General features: G+C 40.5%; 1 protein-coding gene across 4 annotated transcripts in view; it reads right to left on the reverse strand.

The window, feature by feature from the left end:
- The window catches only part of CDH23 (cadherin related 23), a 708,444-nt gene that overhangs the window by 616,342 nt on the left and 77,120 nt on the right, over positions 1–14,982 (reverse strand). For all 4 annotated transcript variants that reach the window (XM_072131217.1, XM_072131214.1, XM_072131213.1 and 1 more), the window contains exon 2: positions 6,492–6,566. In XM_072131217.1, coding sequence (XP_071987318.1) covers positions 6,492–6,561 — 70 coding nt within the window. In that variant the 5' untranslated portion in view covers positions 6,562–6,566. The remainder of the gene's footprint in view (positions 1–6,491; positions 6,567–14,982) is intronic.

Here is a 14,982-nt window from a genome sequence, read left to right on the forward strand (position 1 = left end):
TTAGGGTGGACGGTTTCAGCCCCTTTTCTAGTCCTAGCTGTAAGAACCCCAGAATGTTACCGAAATCTGGCCTACACATATCAATTGGTCTCTGACCCATAAACCTAAAGAACGCTTTCCATGTTCTTAAATAAATCCTGTAGGTGATGGGCTTTCTACTTTTTTGAAGGGTCGAAATGACTTGACCTGACAGACCCTTCTTCTCAAGAATCAACCTCTCAATAGCCATGCCGTAAGATGAAGCCCCCTCACTTCCGGATGACAGATAGGACCCTGGGATAACAAGTCTTTCCACTCTGGCAGGACCCATGGATCTGCTACTGTCATTTCTCTCAGACTCGAAAACCAGGCACGGGGAGGCCAAAAGGGGGCAATGAGGATGACTTTCGCCCTTTCCCGTTTTATTTTCCCTAGAGTCCTGGGAATTAAGATCATTGGGGGGAAAGCGTATAATAGGTGATGGTCTCCCCAATTTTGGGAGAAGGCATCTATTGCTAACGGACGATCCCTGTAATCTATGGAGAAAAAACGATTCACCTTTCGGTTTTTCCTGCTGGCAAAAAGGTCTATTTCTGGGACCCCCCACCTTTTGGTTATCAGGTTGAAGATCTCCCCATTGAGGACCCATTCTCCCTGTCGGATGATGTTGCGGCTCAAGAAGTCTGCTTGGGTGTTTTCCGCCCCTCTTATGTGTATCGCCTTTAGGGATGCTAGGTGAGACTCTGCTAGGTGAAAAATGTGGGAGGTTATCTCCATGAGTTGTGGACCCCTTGTTCCCCCCTGCTTGTTTATATAGGCTACTGCCGAAGTGTTGTCTGATCTTACTACAACGTTCTTGTCCCTCAGGAATGGAAGAGCTGCTTCCAGCCCCTTTAGTATAGCCCGTAACTCTTTGTTGTTTGAAGAAAGGGTTGCTTCCTGAGTGCTCCAATGGCCCTGAAAAAAATCTGCCTTCCAAGTGAGCCCCCCAACCCCCCGGGCTTGCGTCTGTAGTAATGGTTTTTTCTGACTCTAAAACCCAGGGGAGGCCTTGCTCTAAGTTTGCCCGATTCAACCACCAACTTAGAGATTCTTTTACTAATTCTGGAATGTGTATTTCCCTGTCTAAGGAAGAAGGATTGTTGTCCCAAACTTGAAGAAGGAAATACTGTAAGGTTCTTGTGTGAAACTGAGCCCAGGGAACTGCGGGGATGGTGGCCACTAGACTCCCCAGAAGGGACATACCTTCCCTGATGGTTGTCTGTGAGGACCTTTTTATGTTCATTATTCTTTCCCTTATTTTCCCCTGCTTCTCTCTGGAAAGAAAGGTTTTTTGATAATTTGAGTCTAGGAGAACCCCCAGAAAGAGTTTCTGTTGGGATGGGATCATTTCTGACTTTTCCACATTTACTAGCCAGCCCAGAAAATTCAGAATTTTTCGGACCCTGATCACTTGACCCTCTACTGTTTCTACTGAAGGCCCCACCAGCAGAAAATCGTCCAGGTAAGGTATAAAAAGCCCCTGATCTAGTCTGATGAAGGCCGACATCTCTGAGACAATTTTTGTAAACACCCTTGGCGCAATGGCGATACCAAAAGGGAGGGCTCTGTACTGGAAATGTATAATCTTTTGACCTAACTGAATCGCAAATCTTAGGTACTTCTGATAATCCGGGTGAATAGGTACATGGTAATAGGCGTCTGTAAGGTCGATTGACGCCATAAAACACCCCGGATATAACAGATTTACCGCGGATTTTAGCGTTTCCATCTTGAAGCTTGGTACCTGTAAGAAACTGTTTAATTCTCTCAAATTTATGATAGTTCTTAGGGCCCCACTTGGTTTTTTTACCCAGAATAGGGTCGAGTAGAACCCTATCTGTTCTTCCCCTAATGGGACTGGGCACAGTACCTTTTTGGAGAGCAATTCGGTTACTTCCGCCATCATCATGCTGCCTTTTTCCCCCGATGGGATTCTTGTTATCCTGAACTTCTGAGGAGGAAAGTTCTTGAAGTTCAGCTTTATCCCCCGGGATATGGCACTGAGAATCCACCGACTGCATGAAATGTGTTTCCAGGCAGGGAGGAAGTGGGACAATCTTCCCCCCACCTGGGGCCTCGCGTCATTGTGGTCGGAAAGTGAACTGCTTAGACTGCGAGTGCTGTTGTCCAAACAAATAACCCCTAGTTGGCTGAGTGGGTCTGGGTGGACCTGGTCTGCTTTCCCTATCCCTCCTTTGGTACCTTGATCTCCGAAAGGACCGAAAGGATCTGGGTCTATTAGGGATAGAGGTAGTGGGAAAACCCTTCTTTTTGTCACCTGCTTTTTCCAGCAAATCATCCAAGATGGGCCCAAACAAAAAATTACCATCGCAGGGAATGCCGCATAGTTTACCTCTAGAGGCCATATCCCCTGACCAGTTTTTTAACCATAAAGCCCTTCTGGCTGAGTTAGACAAGGCTGCGGATCTAGCTGAAAGTCTTAACACATCTACAGAGGCATCGGCTAGTAGAGCCGCCCCTTTTTGGATACCTGCTATTGAGGTTTTAAGGGATTCCCTAGGGACTTTGTTCTGGATATCCCCCCCTAGCTGGTCTAACCATAACAGGAGTGAACGAGCCACACAGGTTGCCGCCACTGCTGGTCTGAAGGAAGTGGTCGCATATTCCCATGATTTCTTGAGAAAACCTTCTGCTTTTCTATCCATGGGATCTTTTAAGGCATTAATATCCTCAAAGGGTAAAGAGGCACCACGAGAAATTTTAATAATGGAGGCATCCACTTTTGGTGGAAGACCCCAGCCGGACGTAGCGTTCTCATCAAAGGGGTATTTCCTCTTAATAGCCCTAGGGATATAGGATTTTTTATCGGGGCTCTGCCATTCTTTAGAGATCAGGGAACGAATGGTATCATGGATAGGAAAGGTACGCCTTTTCCTCTCCGTCAGTCCCTCAAACATTATGTCTTGCACTGATTTATGAGGTTTTTTCTCCTCTATGTCCATGGAGGATCTAACCATCCTCAATAGCCCTTCTGTATCCTCTGCCAAAAATAAAGGACGTCCCGACAATTCTTCTTCTGAGGCTGAAGAATCATCCCCTTTTTCTCATTCCTCTTCTGACACGGATAACATTTCCATGGGAGTAGCTGAGGAAGGACCTGGGAGGTCTTTACTTATGAAGGCAGGTTGTTGGTCAATGATATTTTTAACCGACACCTGTACTTCCTCTCTAATAACAGTCCGCAAAGATTCCAACCAAGAAGCAGACTCTTCTGCCATAATTTTTGAGATGCATGAAGGACATGTACTTTTCTCATGGTTCACAGGCAATTTTCTACTACAGATCTTACAATCCCTGTGGTGGGTTTTTTTAGTGGCTTTTTTGGGGACCTCTTCTCCCTAAAAGCAGTTTTTAGAAAATTTGCATCAGTGTCAAAATAATCACAGTACAGAAACAGTAAGAACACTCACCACCCTGAATTACCGGAGTCGGGGTCCTCAAGGGCTCAGGAGCATCACGTCTTTCCGCCATGTTGAAAGAGTGTCAGAGCGCCGTCTACCTGAAAGCCCCGGTCTTTTTATCCAAGAAGGCTCCGCCCCCCCCTTCCGGCACGGTCCTGGCTCTTGTGGGTTATTAAAACTCCTTAAGAGCCCCAAAACAAGGCCAAAAACTTACTTTTGCCGGCGTTTCACTCACCCAAGGAGGAGTGCTACAGTCCCTGGGCTCCTCCTGGATCTGCCGCGTGTCGGGCGAAACGCGGCCCCGCGAACCGGAAGTACAACATCCTTACTTCCGGTCGCGCTCCATCATGTGCCAGCACAGGCGTGCGTGCGCCCGGTCCCGGACGGAGATAATCAACCACGGGTGCAACTCCCTGAATGGAGGCCTCCGCTGGTAAGTGAACTAAAAACGAACCGCCAACCAGCGGTTCTAGAAAAAAACAAACAGAGAGCTCAGGGACAGGAAACCACTGAGGCAGGATAGGAGGAGTGCGATTTTAAGCTCAGGTTTCCTGTCCCTGGGGGCGGATCCCTCTCTCTGGTTGGTGCCGTCGTGGTGCTGGGGAAATTATATTAAAGAAATATTACCTTATTTCTGTATATATTACATGCATATTCTCTTTACAACGATACAAGAACTGAGTTTCTAGAAAATTCAGAAAATAGCCATTTGAAGTTAAAATTTGGAATTAAAAATTGGGGATTGTGGGCACTATTTTCCGTTACAGGTTCACCACTGGGAATAACCATTTTTATATTTTTATAGATCATTACTTTTGTGATGTTAAGGATTTTATTTGTGTGTTTATTTTTATAGCAGTTCAAGGAAAAGGCGATGATTTGAATTTGAAACATTTGAAATTTGTTTTACTGTAATTGCAGACCCCCTCAGGTGTGATAATTTCTACTATATACTACAATAAAGCTGTATTGCAGTATGTTGTGGATTTACCGATTGTCTGTTACTGCCACTGACACATCTTAAAAGATCTTCTAAAATAACAATGCCTTGAGTCTCATTCAGACATCACAGAGCGCTGATATCCACAAAGATGGCAGTGTCCATGCGTCATTGGGATTTAAAACGCCTCCCCATTGCCTTGCTGGTTGCATTTAAATGGAACAGTATCGATCACAGGTGTTAATGCTGGGCGTTTTCTGCGTAATACAGCAATGTGACCAGTTTTGTATTGCTGTGCCGGCCCTCAATTTATGGTTGTATGGAGCTTCAAGAGGTAGTCACTAGAAACAAGGTTTTCACATCACAGGTGTGCCTTGTTAGGTTTAATAAGTGGGATTTGGGGCCATCAGTTGTGTTGTGCTTAAGTCAGTTGGATACACAGCTGCTACTAAATAAACTGTTAGAATACAGTTAATAAAAATGAGTGGCCATCATTACTTTAAGAAATTAAGGTCAGTCAGTCTGAAAAAATGGCAAAACTTTGAATGTGTCCCCAAGTGCAGTTGCAAATATCATCAAGAACTACACAGAAACTGGCTCACATGAGGACCAAGGAAGGAAGACCAAGTGTCACCTCTGCTGCGGAGGAAACGTTCTTCAGCAGTTCAGATTATAGACCAGGTCAATGCCACACAAAGTTCTAGCAGCAGACACATCTCTACAACAACTGTTAAGAGGAGACTGAGCAGCAGCCTTCATGGTAAAATGAAGGAAACCACTGCTAAGGTCGGACAAAAAGCAGAAGAAACTTGTTTGGGCTAAAGAACACAAGGAATGGACATAAGACCAATCTGTGCTTTGGTCTGATGAATCTTTGTGTGACGCAGAAAAGGTGAACAAATGGACTCTACATGCCTGGTTCCCACCATGAAGCATGGAGGAGGAGGAGGTGTGATGGTGTAACTGTTGGAGATATATTCAAATTTGAAGGTATATTGAACCAGCATGGTTACTGCAGCATCTTGTAGCAGCATGCTATTCCATCCGGTTTGTGTTTATTTGGACCATCATTTATTTTTCAACAGGAAAATGACCCCAAACACACCTCCAGGCTATGTAAGGCTTGTCCTTTGAACAAGAAGGAATATGATGGGGTGCTTTGCCAGATGACCTGGCCTCCACAGTCACCAGACCTGAACCCAATCAATTTGGTTTGGGGTGAGCTGGACCACAGAGTGAAAGAAAAAGGGCCAACAAGTGCTTAACATCTCTGGGAACTCCTTCAAGACCATTTCAGGAGACTACCTTTTGAAGCTCATTAAGAGAATGCCAAGAGTGTGCAAAGCAGTAATCAAAGCAAAAGGTGGCTTCTTTGAAGAAACTAAAATATAAGACATATTTTCAGTTAGTTTCACACTATTGTATTAAGTATTTAATTCCAGATGTGTTAATTCTTAGTTTTGGTGCCTTCAGTGTGAATCTAGAATTTTTATAGTCATGAAAATACCGAAAACTCTTTGAATGAGAAGGTGTGACCAAACTTTTGGCCTGTATTGTATTAGTATATATCTGACGCAATATATTAAATAAAACCAGCAGAGAAAACAGATGAAACCTAGGTGTAAAATTAGGTATAAAAGCAACTTTAAAGGGGTTTTCCCACAAAGTCAAGTTTGGCCCTATCTACGGGATAGGGCCTAACTTGCTGACCAGTGGGGGTCTCAGTGCTGGCGCTCCTTGGGAGTAATGGAATAGACAGCCGTGCATGACTGTTCTGCTCCATTAATCTCCATGGAGCTAACGGAGATCGCAGCTCGAGATTAGAGAAATTTCCATCAGATCCATAGAGGTTACTGGAGCAGAGCAGCCGTCTGCTCCATTACTCCATTTTTGTGATCTGGGCGGGTGTCTGCATTGAGACCTCCAACGAACAGAAAGTTAGGCCCTATCCCGTGGACTTGCTAACTTGTCTTTGTGGGAACCTGTTGAGCACTACACCGGTGGGTGGAGGGGAATTGAGACTGGCATTTAAAATGCAAGCCTTAAAAAGCAAAAACTACTTTTTAGATATTAAATATTTTACCAAGAAATAAAAAAAATCCACTTACCCACAGAAAACGATGGAAGAAGGAAAAAAAAGTAAAATAGAGAATCCCAGGAAATCATGTGTCCCTTCATAATTCCTGCAGGTAAACAGATAAAAAAAATTAATTCAGTCAGTTACAAATTGGTTAGTCTAGCTTAAAGCAGTTTTTATGGGAACACATAACACATTTGTGCCATGCACTGTGATAGGAGAGAATTGCCAAGCTACAGGAACAAGTTATAAGAGAGATTAATATATTCCAAGAAACAGAAATGCTGAATTACTTCTAATCAAAATATTTTAGAATACAGTTCATTAACATAACTCCAGAGACAGAAATACAAGGTCGTCAAAAGTTCTTAATATGATTAGGATTTATGTTAAAACTTTCTGTCAGCTGAAAACTCAAAGGGTTAAAAATGCTTACAATTACTTTATAACCTGGTATCATACATGTAACATGGACCTCACATATGATTAATGCAGGATGACACAATTCCAATTAGTTCCAACTGAAAAAAACAATAACAGCGTTGGGTAACAGGAAACATGAAACCTCATAGAAAATTCTCCCTTCTAGAAACATAAACTTGATATACACTTATACAACAGATGGTGAGCTCACAGCATTGTAACTAATCTAGGCACGCCCTGATATGTTCATTCTATAGCTCCCATCTCACATGATAGAGAACAATGATTTGTCTACTGTAATTTCAGAAAAAACAACATTACCTAATGCTGCCCCTGCTTAAATTTGTTTTCTCATTGTAAAGATTCTAGAAACATTTCTTGACATGTTATGTAACTTTTACCGCTCTAGTTACCACAGGGACTGGGCTTTACAGGTTTTCTTCACAAGACTGGGGACAAAATGTCTTTAAGTAGAGGGTCCAACCACTAGTAATCCTAAGAACAGGAGACAGCAAGGGCTTCTGGGATTGGCCATCCACCAAGTCCTCCTGAATGTCCTCTAAAAGTCAGTCTATAGGTATGTTACAAAGTGTAGCTGCTGCAAAATTAAATTCCCATGATGCTTGCAACCCAAAAAAATTTGATACAACACCATGGTGTGTCGTAATCGGAAAAAAGAGAGCATACTCCATTACTGGAAATACCACCTAGCTATGGAGAGGGGAGGGGTGGGAACACTCTTCACCACTCCCTGCTCCAGTTGGCTGCATGATAGGCCTGTGTTCCGAGGGGCCTTACTAAGTAATTTGGGTTTTCATCCTGAACTTCACTGATTCAGCAGAATTTCTTTTACAGAATATCAATGTAGGCCATGTTATGTTCTCATTATTCATATGTTAAGCACAGTTGTGCCTAAAGATCGTAGAAGTCCTACACAGTGAGCAAAAGTCTAAAAATATAAAGTGTTAAGCTCATAGACACATTTGTTATAATGAATATTGATGATCTGGTTTGACAAGATTACATAAAGGTAGATGTCTAGCGGTTCAACTCAAGTGAAAATGCAAACTGGAAGAAAACAAATGATTTAAGGCCAAGATATTTTTACTAGTACAGTAAATCATTTTTGAGCAGATTTGTGCAAAGAAAAAAAAAAAAAAAAAAGTCTTAAAAGGGGTGGTTCTACTATTCATTGTCATAAAGGAAAACATAGAAAAAGTTCAGGATAAATTCTTTAATGGACCTCGCAAACAAAGACACAAATAATGATGAAATAGCCCAAAATAATAATGAAACTGTGATGACTAGTTGTCATCATGGTCCCTCTAAGTGTTGTTCTTTGTTATGTTCCCCTCCCCCCCCCCCCCCGACCCCATGGCCCAGCCAGATACATCAAGAGGCTTGGACCTCTCAACGTATCTGGTGGCCACACCGCCCAGTAAAACCATGCTTGGAGTGACCTGCTGTGGTTTTTGCACAAAAACCTGTGAACGATCACAAGTTTATAAAAGGTACACAGCAACGCCCCGTGCTCGCCCACTCCGCCTGGAGGTAGGGGTGGAAGTGGAATAGTTGTATAATAATCACAAATGCTTGCAGTGCGCAAGAATTTGCAACTATTTCCCTGCTTCTACAGCAGAAAACTGGCTTAAAAGCAGTGAAATTACCCAAAGTATGTATCCGAGAATGCTTAACAGAAGCAAAAGAACAAATCGGTACAATGCTGCTTACAGACCAGACACACAGTATGCCCCCAGCAAGCAAATTAAACACAACGGGGCAAATTTATCAAGCTGTCTGAAAGTCTGAACACTCTTAGTTGCCATGCTCCCCATTAAAATATTCATGAGCACTGGTAAAATGAAAGTTGAGCTGTGATTGGTTTCCATGGGCAACTAAGAATATTCAGACAACTTGATAAATCTTGAGCAAGTCCCTTTCATTCTTATGCATAAACATGACTCACATTTTCTTCCACCACTGATGTTTCTTTGACCAAAAAATCAATGAAGAGAACCTTACACCACCTCTATCATTTTCCTCCTTTAAAAGTTGCTGCACACTTATTCTGGCATTGCTTTAACCAGCCCCCATCATCCTGACCACTAAATGTCAGGCTTTAAAGACCACCCATTTGGCAACCTTGATGGTATATTGGAGTATCCTGAAAATAAGTTGTTTAGGTCTTTACAGTAAGTTGGATGATCTTGAGCTAGAGGTCTGACTCAACTCATCTGACAATATAAACAAAAATATTTTAATTGATCCATCTCTACCCAAATCAGCGCAGACATACTGATTAAAGGATGCACCGAGTTGGGGTTGGAGAAGGGACGTTAAAAGGTTCTCTTTAAGCTCCTCCCAAACATGCGGGAAGTGGATGATGATGTCTCCTACCAGTCTCCTTTTATATCCAGTCTAGAGAAGATGTATAAGGAAAGGCAGTTTTGCTGGAATCTGCAATGGTGTTATGTGCAACACATCTATACTATTTCAAACACGACAATTGTCTTTACTTTATACTCCAACCCCTCACTGTAATTGGTTTTCAACAACTTTTTTAAAAAAAACTCCCATTTCATAAATCCAGTGTACAGACCACAGACTAACTACATCCAAAATTTCCTCCCAGTTTTCAATAATTAACTAAATTTTGTAAACATTTTGGTAGAGATTAGTTTATTAAGTCGCAAAACTTTACTGTGCAATTTTTTAAACCAGAGTGTAGGGCTTGATATATTTTCCACATGGTGCTTATAAAGCTCATGTGTGGTCTTCTCAAAGGGGTTCTCACTAAACAATTTGCACAAAAAGTAGTCTTGGTCTGGATAAAGGAGTGGTCAGCTCATAAGCTCATAGAGATGAAGCTTCCATAGAGTACAACGGTAGAAAAAATATTGGTCGCTCAAAGTGTTGGTCTTCTGGAGAGGTTATACTGTATGTGAAAACTATAAACTATGATTTCAGATATACAATTTCTAAAAGGTGGGGGAAAAAGTGATCCAACACTGGAAATGCACAGACAACTAACCACCCAACATACAGTAAGATACTCCCATAAGGAATACTAATCCAATTACATCCTTGTGACCTGCAGTGATTAGGTGTCTGGTTTGCTCTGCTGTGGAACATTTCTAAAGATACAAATATGTGTGATGGGACCTGCTGACCACACTCATGGGACTTTTTTTACTCATCCATGGAATGACCTAGCGAATACCCGAGAGGCAAAAACACAGGTAACATTCTTAACTCAATTACCAGCACCCAAGCAAGTAGATCATATAGCATGAATACATTTACTTACAAAGTGGACTCCAAGATGAAGTAAAATCCATGGCAAAAAAATAAATAAATAAAGTACCATAAATTTTTAAAAATAGTCAAGAATATTTTGTTACATACATGATGCATGCACAGACAGTTACATTCACATCCCGACAGAAGCAGAATCTAACATACAGATGGCACATACAACTTATGGCATCTGCTCCGCTTGTGAGCCAGTCCCAAAAGTTTAAAGTAATAGTACTGTATGTCCGGACGCGATTTCCCACAAAATACAGTACTATTATGTCAAATGTCATGAAGGTGTTAATTATTGGATCACCAACCAGAGACTACTTGGAATCGAAGGGAGTTACATAACATGAAGTCACTTGTGACCTGAACAGCTGCTTAAAGAAAAGAACTGCCGTTCATATTATTACACAATTAACCAAATCAGCAAGTCAGTCATTTTGCTGGATTAATATTTGTCCGGATGAAGATTATTCCTCTCTCGCAGAACAATCAGAACAGTTTCTGTATGATTAACATCACAATGTAAAACACTACTTAATTGATAAGACTTCTCTGTGGGATACTCCAGATGGTTCTTTAATGCAAGCAGCGCAATGAAAGCAGAGCAAAGTAGTAAAACACTTGACAACCAATGATGCTGCAATGTTATAAGAAGTAAATCATGTAAATACATAACTAAGTATATAAAACCAAGAAAAAAAAAATCTTCAAAATGTATTAGTAGAAACCAAAGTGGTAATAAATACCTCCTTATGAGTTTTAACTCCTTAACGCTCCATGAACCTGTACATCATGGGGCCATTATCCCCTTAAAGGGCACCACCAGGATGAAGGATTGTAAGCCATGCACACTTACATACTTCTGTGTGCCAAATCTGAAAGGACTCACTCTTTTAGCTTATTATGCCCTGGTTTGTACAAAAAGGCTTAAAATGATGCAAATGCTCAATAGATGGAGCCCCTCAGGCTCAGCTCTATAAAAACAAGGACATAAGAAGCTTAAAAGGGTTTTCCCCACAAACATAAGTTAGGCCCTATCCACAGGATAGGTGGAGGTCTCAGTGATAAGACCCCCTCAGATCACAAAAACAAAGGATCAGATGGGGTCCCATGTACCTCCGTCAGACCCCTCGTCGCTCTGTCACAGTTATGGAGCAGACGAACGTGCATGACGGAGATTGGCGAGCGCGGTGCTCGGCAATTTCCATCAGCTACATAGAGATTAATGGAACAGAACGGGTTCTCCTCACTAAGACCCCCACCAGTTTAGCATTTTCATTTTTCCCTTTCAACATTCCATAATGTTTTTATTTTTCCAAAAGGCCTGTAAATGGTACTTCCTAGTGAGAGTATTAAATATTAAATGCCGCATGCTTGGATGCTGGAAAAAAATTCAAAATGTAATGAAATTGCTGCAAATGTGTGGTGTGTTTTTTCACTTTTTTGGGCACATTTTTTATGTCTTTCACTGTGTGCTCCAAAAAATCCATTTATTCTTTGGGTCAGTATGATCACAGATATACCGAATTTATGTTAAAGTTTTATTTCATTTTAGTAGATGTAAAAAATTATTATCTTTTGTGGCCAAATTTTTTTTTTTATTTTTCCATATTCTGAGGCCAGTAACTTTCATATCTTAATGTACAGAGCAGTGTATGGTGTCACTTTATGCAGGATGAGATGTAGTTTTCATTGCTACACATTGGAGACTCTACAAACTTTTAGTCACTTATTAAAATTTGTATGAGTTGCAAAATGGCAAAAAAAAAAAAAAAACCTTTAAAACTCAGCCCCATTTGGATTCTGACTTGTGTCGCTTTATATGGTTATAATTTTTGAACGCTGTTACTTATCAAAACGATTCTGAGATGGTTTCCTCACATGTTGTGCTTCATTTTAGTGGAAAATTTTGGCTGATAAGTTTTGAGTTTAATTTACAAAAAATAAAAGAAAAAATGTTACATTTTTTGAAAAATTTGCCATGTTTTCAGGCAGATAGTTTTACCACCTTAATAAGTTGCTGAATAACATTTCCATGTGTCTGCTTAACATCTTCATAATTTTTGAAATGTCTGGATAATTTATTTTGAGGTCACGCAGCTTACAAATCGAATGTCGCTTTTCTGGATTTTCAGAATTGACTATTTTGGGGATAAATACAGTTTCGAATGTAATTTTTAATATTTAACATTTTAAACCCCCCCCCCCATATATCAACCCATTTTCAAATCTGCACCCCTCTAACTAGCAGAAACTTTTAGTTAGATTGTTAACCCCTTAAGATCTTCATAGTAATTACATCAAAATGGAGGTGAAATTTACAATGGTCAAATATTGTGGGTTATACGTTCATTTATTCCTAAAATTTAAACATTTCCAAAAGAGAAACCCCACCTGAAAATTTTTTATGCAATTTCTCCCAAGTACAGGGACCCCCCACACGTGGCTGTTACTTGTTTTATGGGTGCACAGTGAGGTGCAGAAGGGAAGGAGCGCCCTGCAGCTGCCAGGATTTTAGTTTCCTCATTGGCCCCTTTTGTAGGCTATAAAATTTTCACTTTTTCGTTATTGGGGCCATGTGAAGGCATTTCTTTTGCTGAATGAGATGATTTTTCCAGTGCTACCGTTTTGGGGTTGGTATCCCATATTGATGAAAATTCAGGAACTTTTTTTTGAGGGCAGGAGTAGAAAAGCATCAATTCTGTACTGGATTTTTTACTCTTTTTTTCATCGAATAGCCTAATAATCATGTCCTCTTTATTCTATGGGTCATTACAATTACGGAGATAGCATACTTGAATATTTTTTCTTTTATTTGCCAAATTTTGTGAAACATACCCCTAAATATATCATTTGTTCATCGCCCTCTTCCAAGTGTCATAACATTTTTACTTTTTTGGCTACAGAGCTGGTTGATGGCTTGTTTTTATTGAGGGACGTTGTACTTTGCAATAGTATCATTCTGGAGTACAAATGTTTTTTATTGCATTTTTTTGTGGGATTAAATAGGTAAAAATAATATTTGGTGGGTTTTTAACAGTTTAATGGTGTTCATCATCCGGGTTCAATAATTATTTACTTTTATTCTATAGGTTGTTACAGACATGGTGATATATGTGGGTTTGTGCTATGATTTAGACTTTTTTGTGTTATATGTCTTTTTATATGTTATGGGGCTTATGGTCGTTTTTATTGATTTATTGTTTTTTTTTTATTGTTAACTGTTTTTTTACTTTTTTATTAGTTCCACCATGGAACATGAACAAGCAATCATCTTATACCATGCAATACTGATGAAACAATGATTCAAAACTTCACCACTGTCCGATGGCAGGGTTGAGTCTACCATATACAAAAAATATGAACAACAAATCACAACAATAGCAGATGAATAGTATAGGAAGTCACAGATGACTAGGAAAGGCCTGGGAAATAAATCAGATGCAAAATAATTGTATGATGGTGACCGTATGTTAGACAGATGATTAAGCAGGCAACAACTGAAACTAACTTAAGTTTCCTACAAATCCTTTCTGAAATAACCATCCTAAAACAAATGAAAGGAGAAAATAAGGACTCAGGGAGAAAAACAAACTAAAATCTGAACACCTACTAATTAGGAACCAATACAAACAAAGCACTGCACAAGGAATAGAGAATTAGGCCCCAGGCACATGACCATGTGCTGAAACGGACCGCAAAACAGGGAAATGGTTGCGGCCTTGCCACAACACCGGCAGGAATACAACCTGCTCCAAAATTTGCTTGGTCTCTGTGCACGGAGTCTCGACACACCATGCATAAAGTAAGGTTCAGTAAGTAATTTCAGCAGCTAGCGCATGTTCACCATTTACACTTTTGTACATAAGATGGCTGGGAACAGAGTCTGTGAGCATGAGAAGAATTACTGGTGAAATACACATAGTGAATAAAACATCAACCACAAACTGCAGTGAAACCAAAAGTTATAAAAACAACATATCACTGCCAAGTAAAGGATATAAAAAGGCTCTTAGGGCAACTTTGTATTGTTAAAAAGATGTTGTAAAAGTGACAGTTCCCACAAAGTGGCTGCTCACTTATTGAGGTTATGCCAATGAATGACTACTGTAATCATTTGTCTAGTATGACAGACCTGCTTCAGTCTTATTTCTACCAGCGCTGCTGAGCAACCCTGTCGTGGTGCAAATCAACGGCTGGAAAGATGGGAGGAAATGTTAGGTCATGGCACCCCTAGCAGTAAGACACACCAGAGGAGTCCTGTAGTCAGGCTGTAGTTTAGGGGGGGGAGCTTTTGTATTTACAATCAAGCCACAACCAACATGGGAAGTCAGCAGATCATGCCTGAGATAGATAACCAAACTTGAGGGGAAAAAAACGGGAATGCAAAAATGCAGAATACCCTTGTAAGAACTAGCAAGCTAGATAGGAACATTGATTGCTAAGGCACATCCATTCATGGGGAAGTGCCTTACATTATCAGGAGGTCATGGGAATTGGTAGGGGGAATTAGAATGGGTGTGAGTTGACTTTTTAAGGCATCAAGAACCAAAACCAAAAAGACAATGATGTAAGCAAATGGAAATAAAGCCATGCCAACCAGACATGACATGACAAAGGGATCATGTAACTCACTGATGACTCAGGTGTGAATTAGTTCCCTAGCAACTAACCCAACAACAAACTACTAGAAAGGAGATAATGAAGCAAACAAAAGAACCAATTGGTGGTAATCTACTATTCAATGATTATGTTATGTACACTATAATGTTATAAGTTTTCTGTCAGTTAGGCAA

This window comes from Engystomops pustulosus, chromosome 11 (genome assembly GCF_040894005.1).
Source record: "Engystomops pustulosus chromosome 11, aEngPut4.maternal, whole genome shotgun sequence".
Taxonomy (NCBI): domain Eukaryota; kingdom Metazoa; phylum Chordata; class Amphibia; order Anura; family Leptodactylidae; genus Engystomops; species Engystomops pustulosus.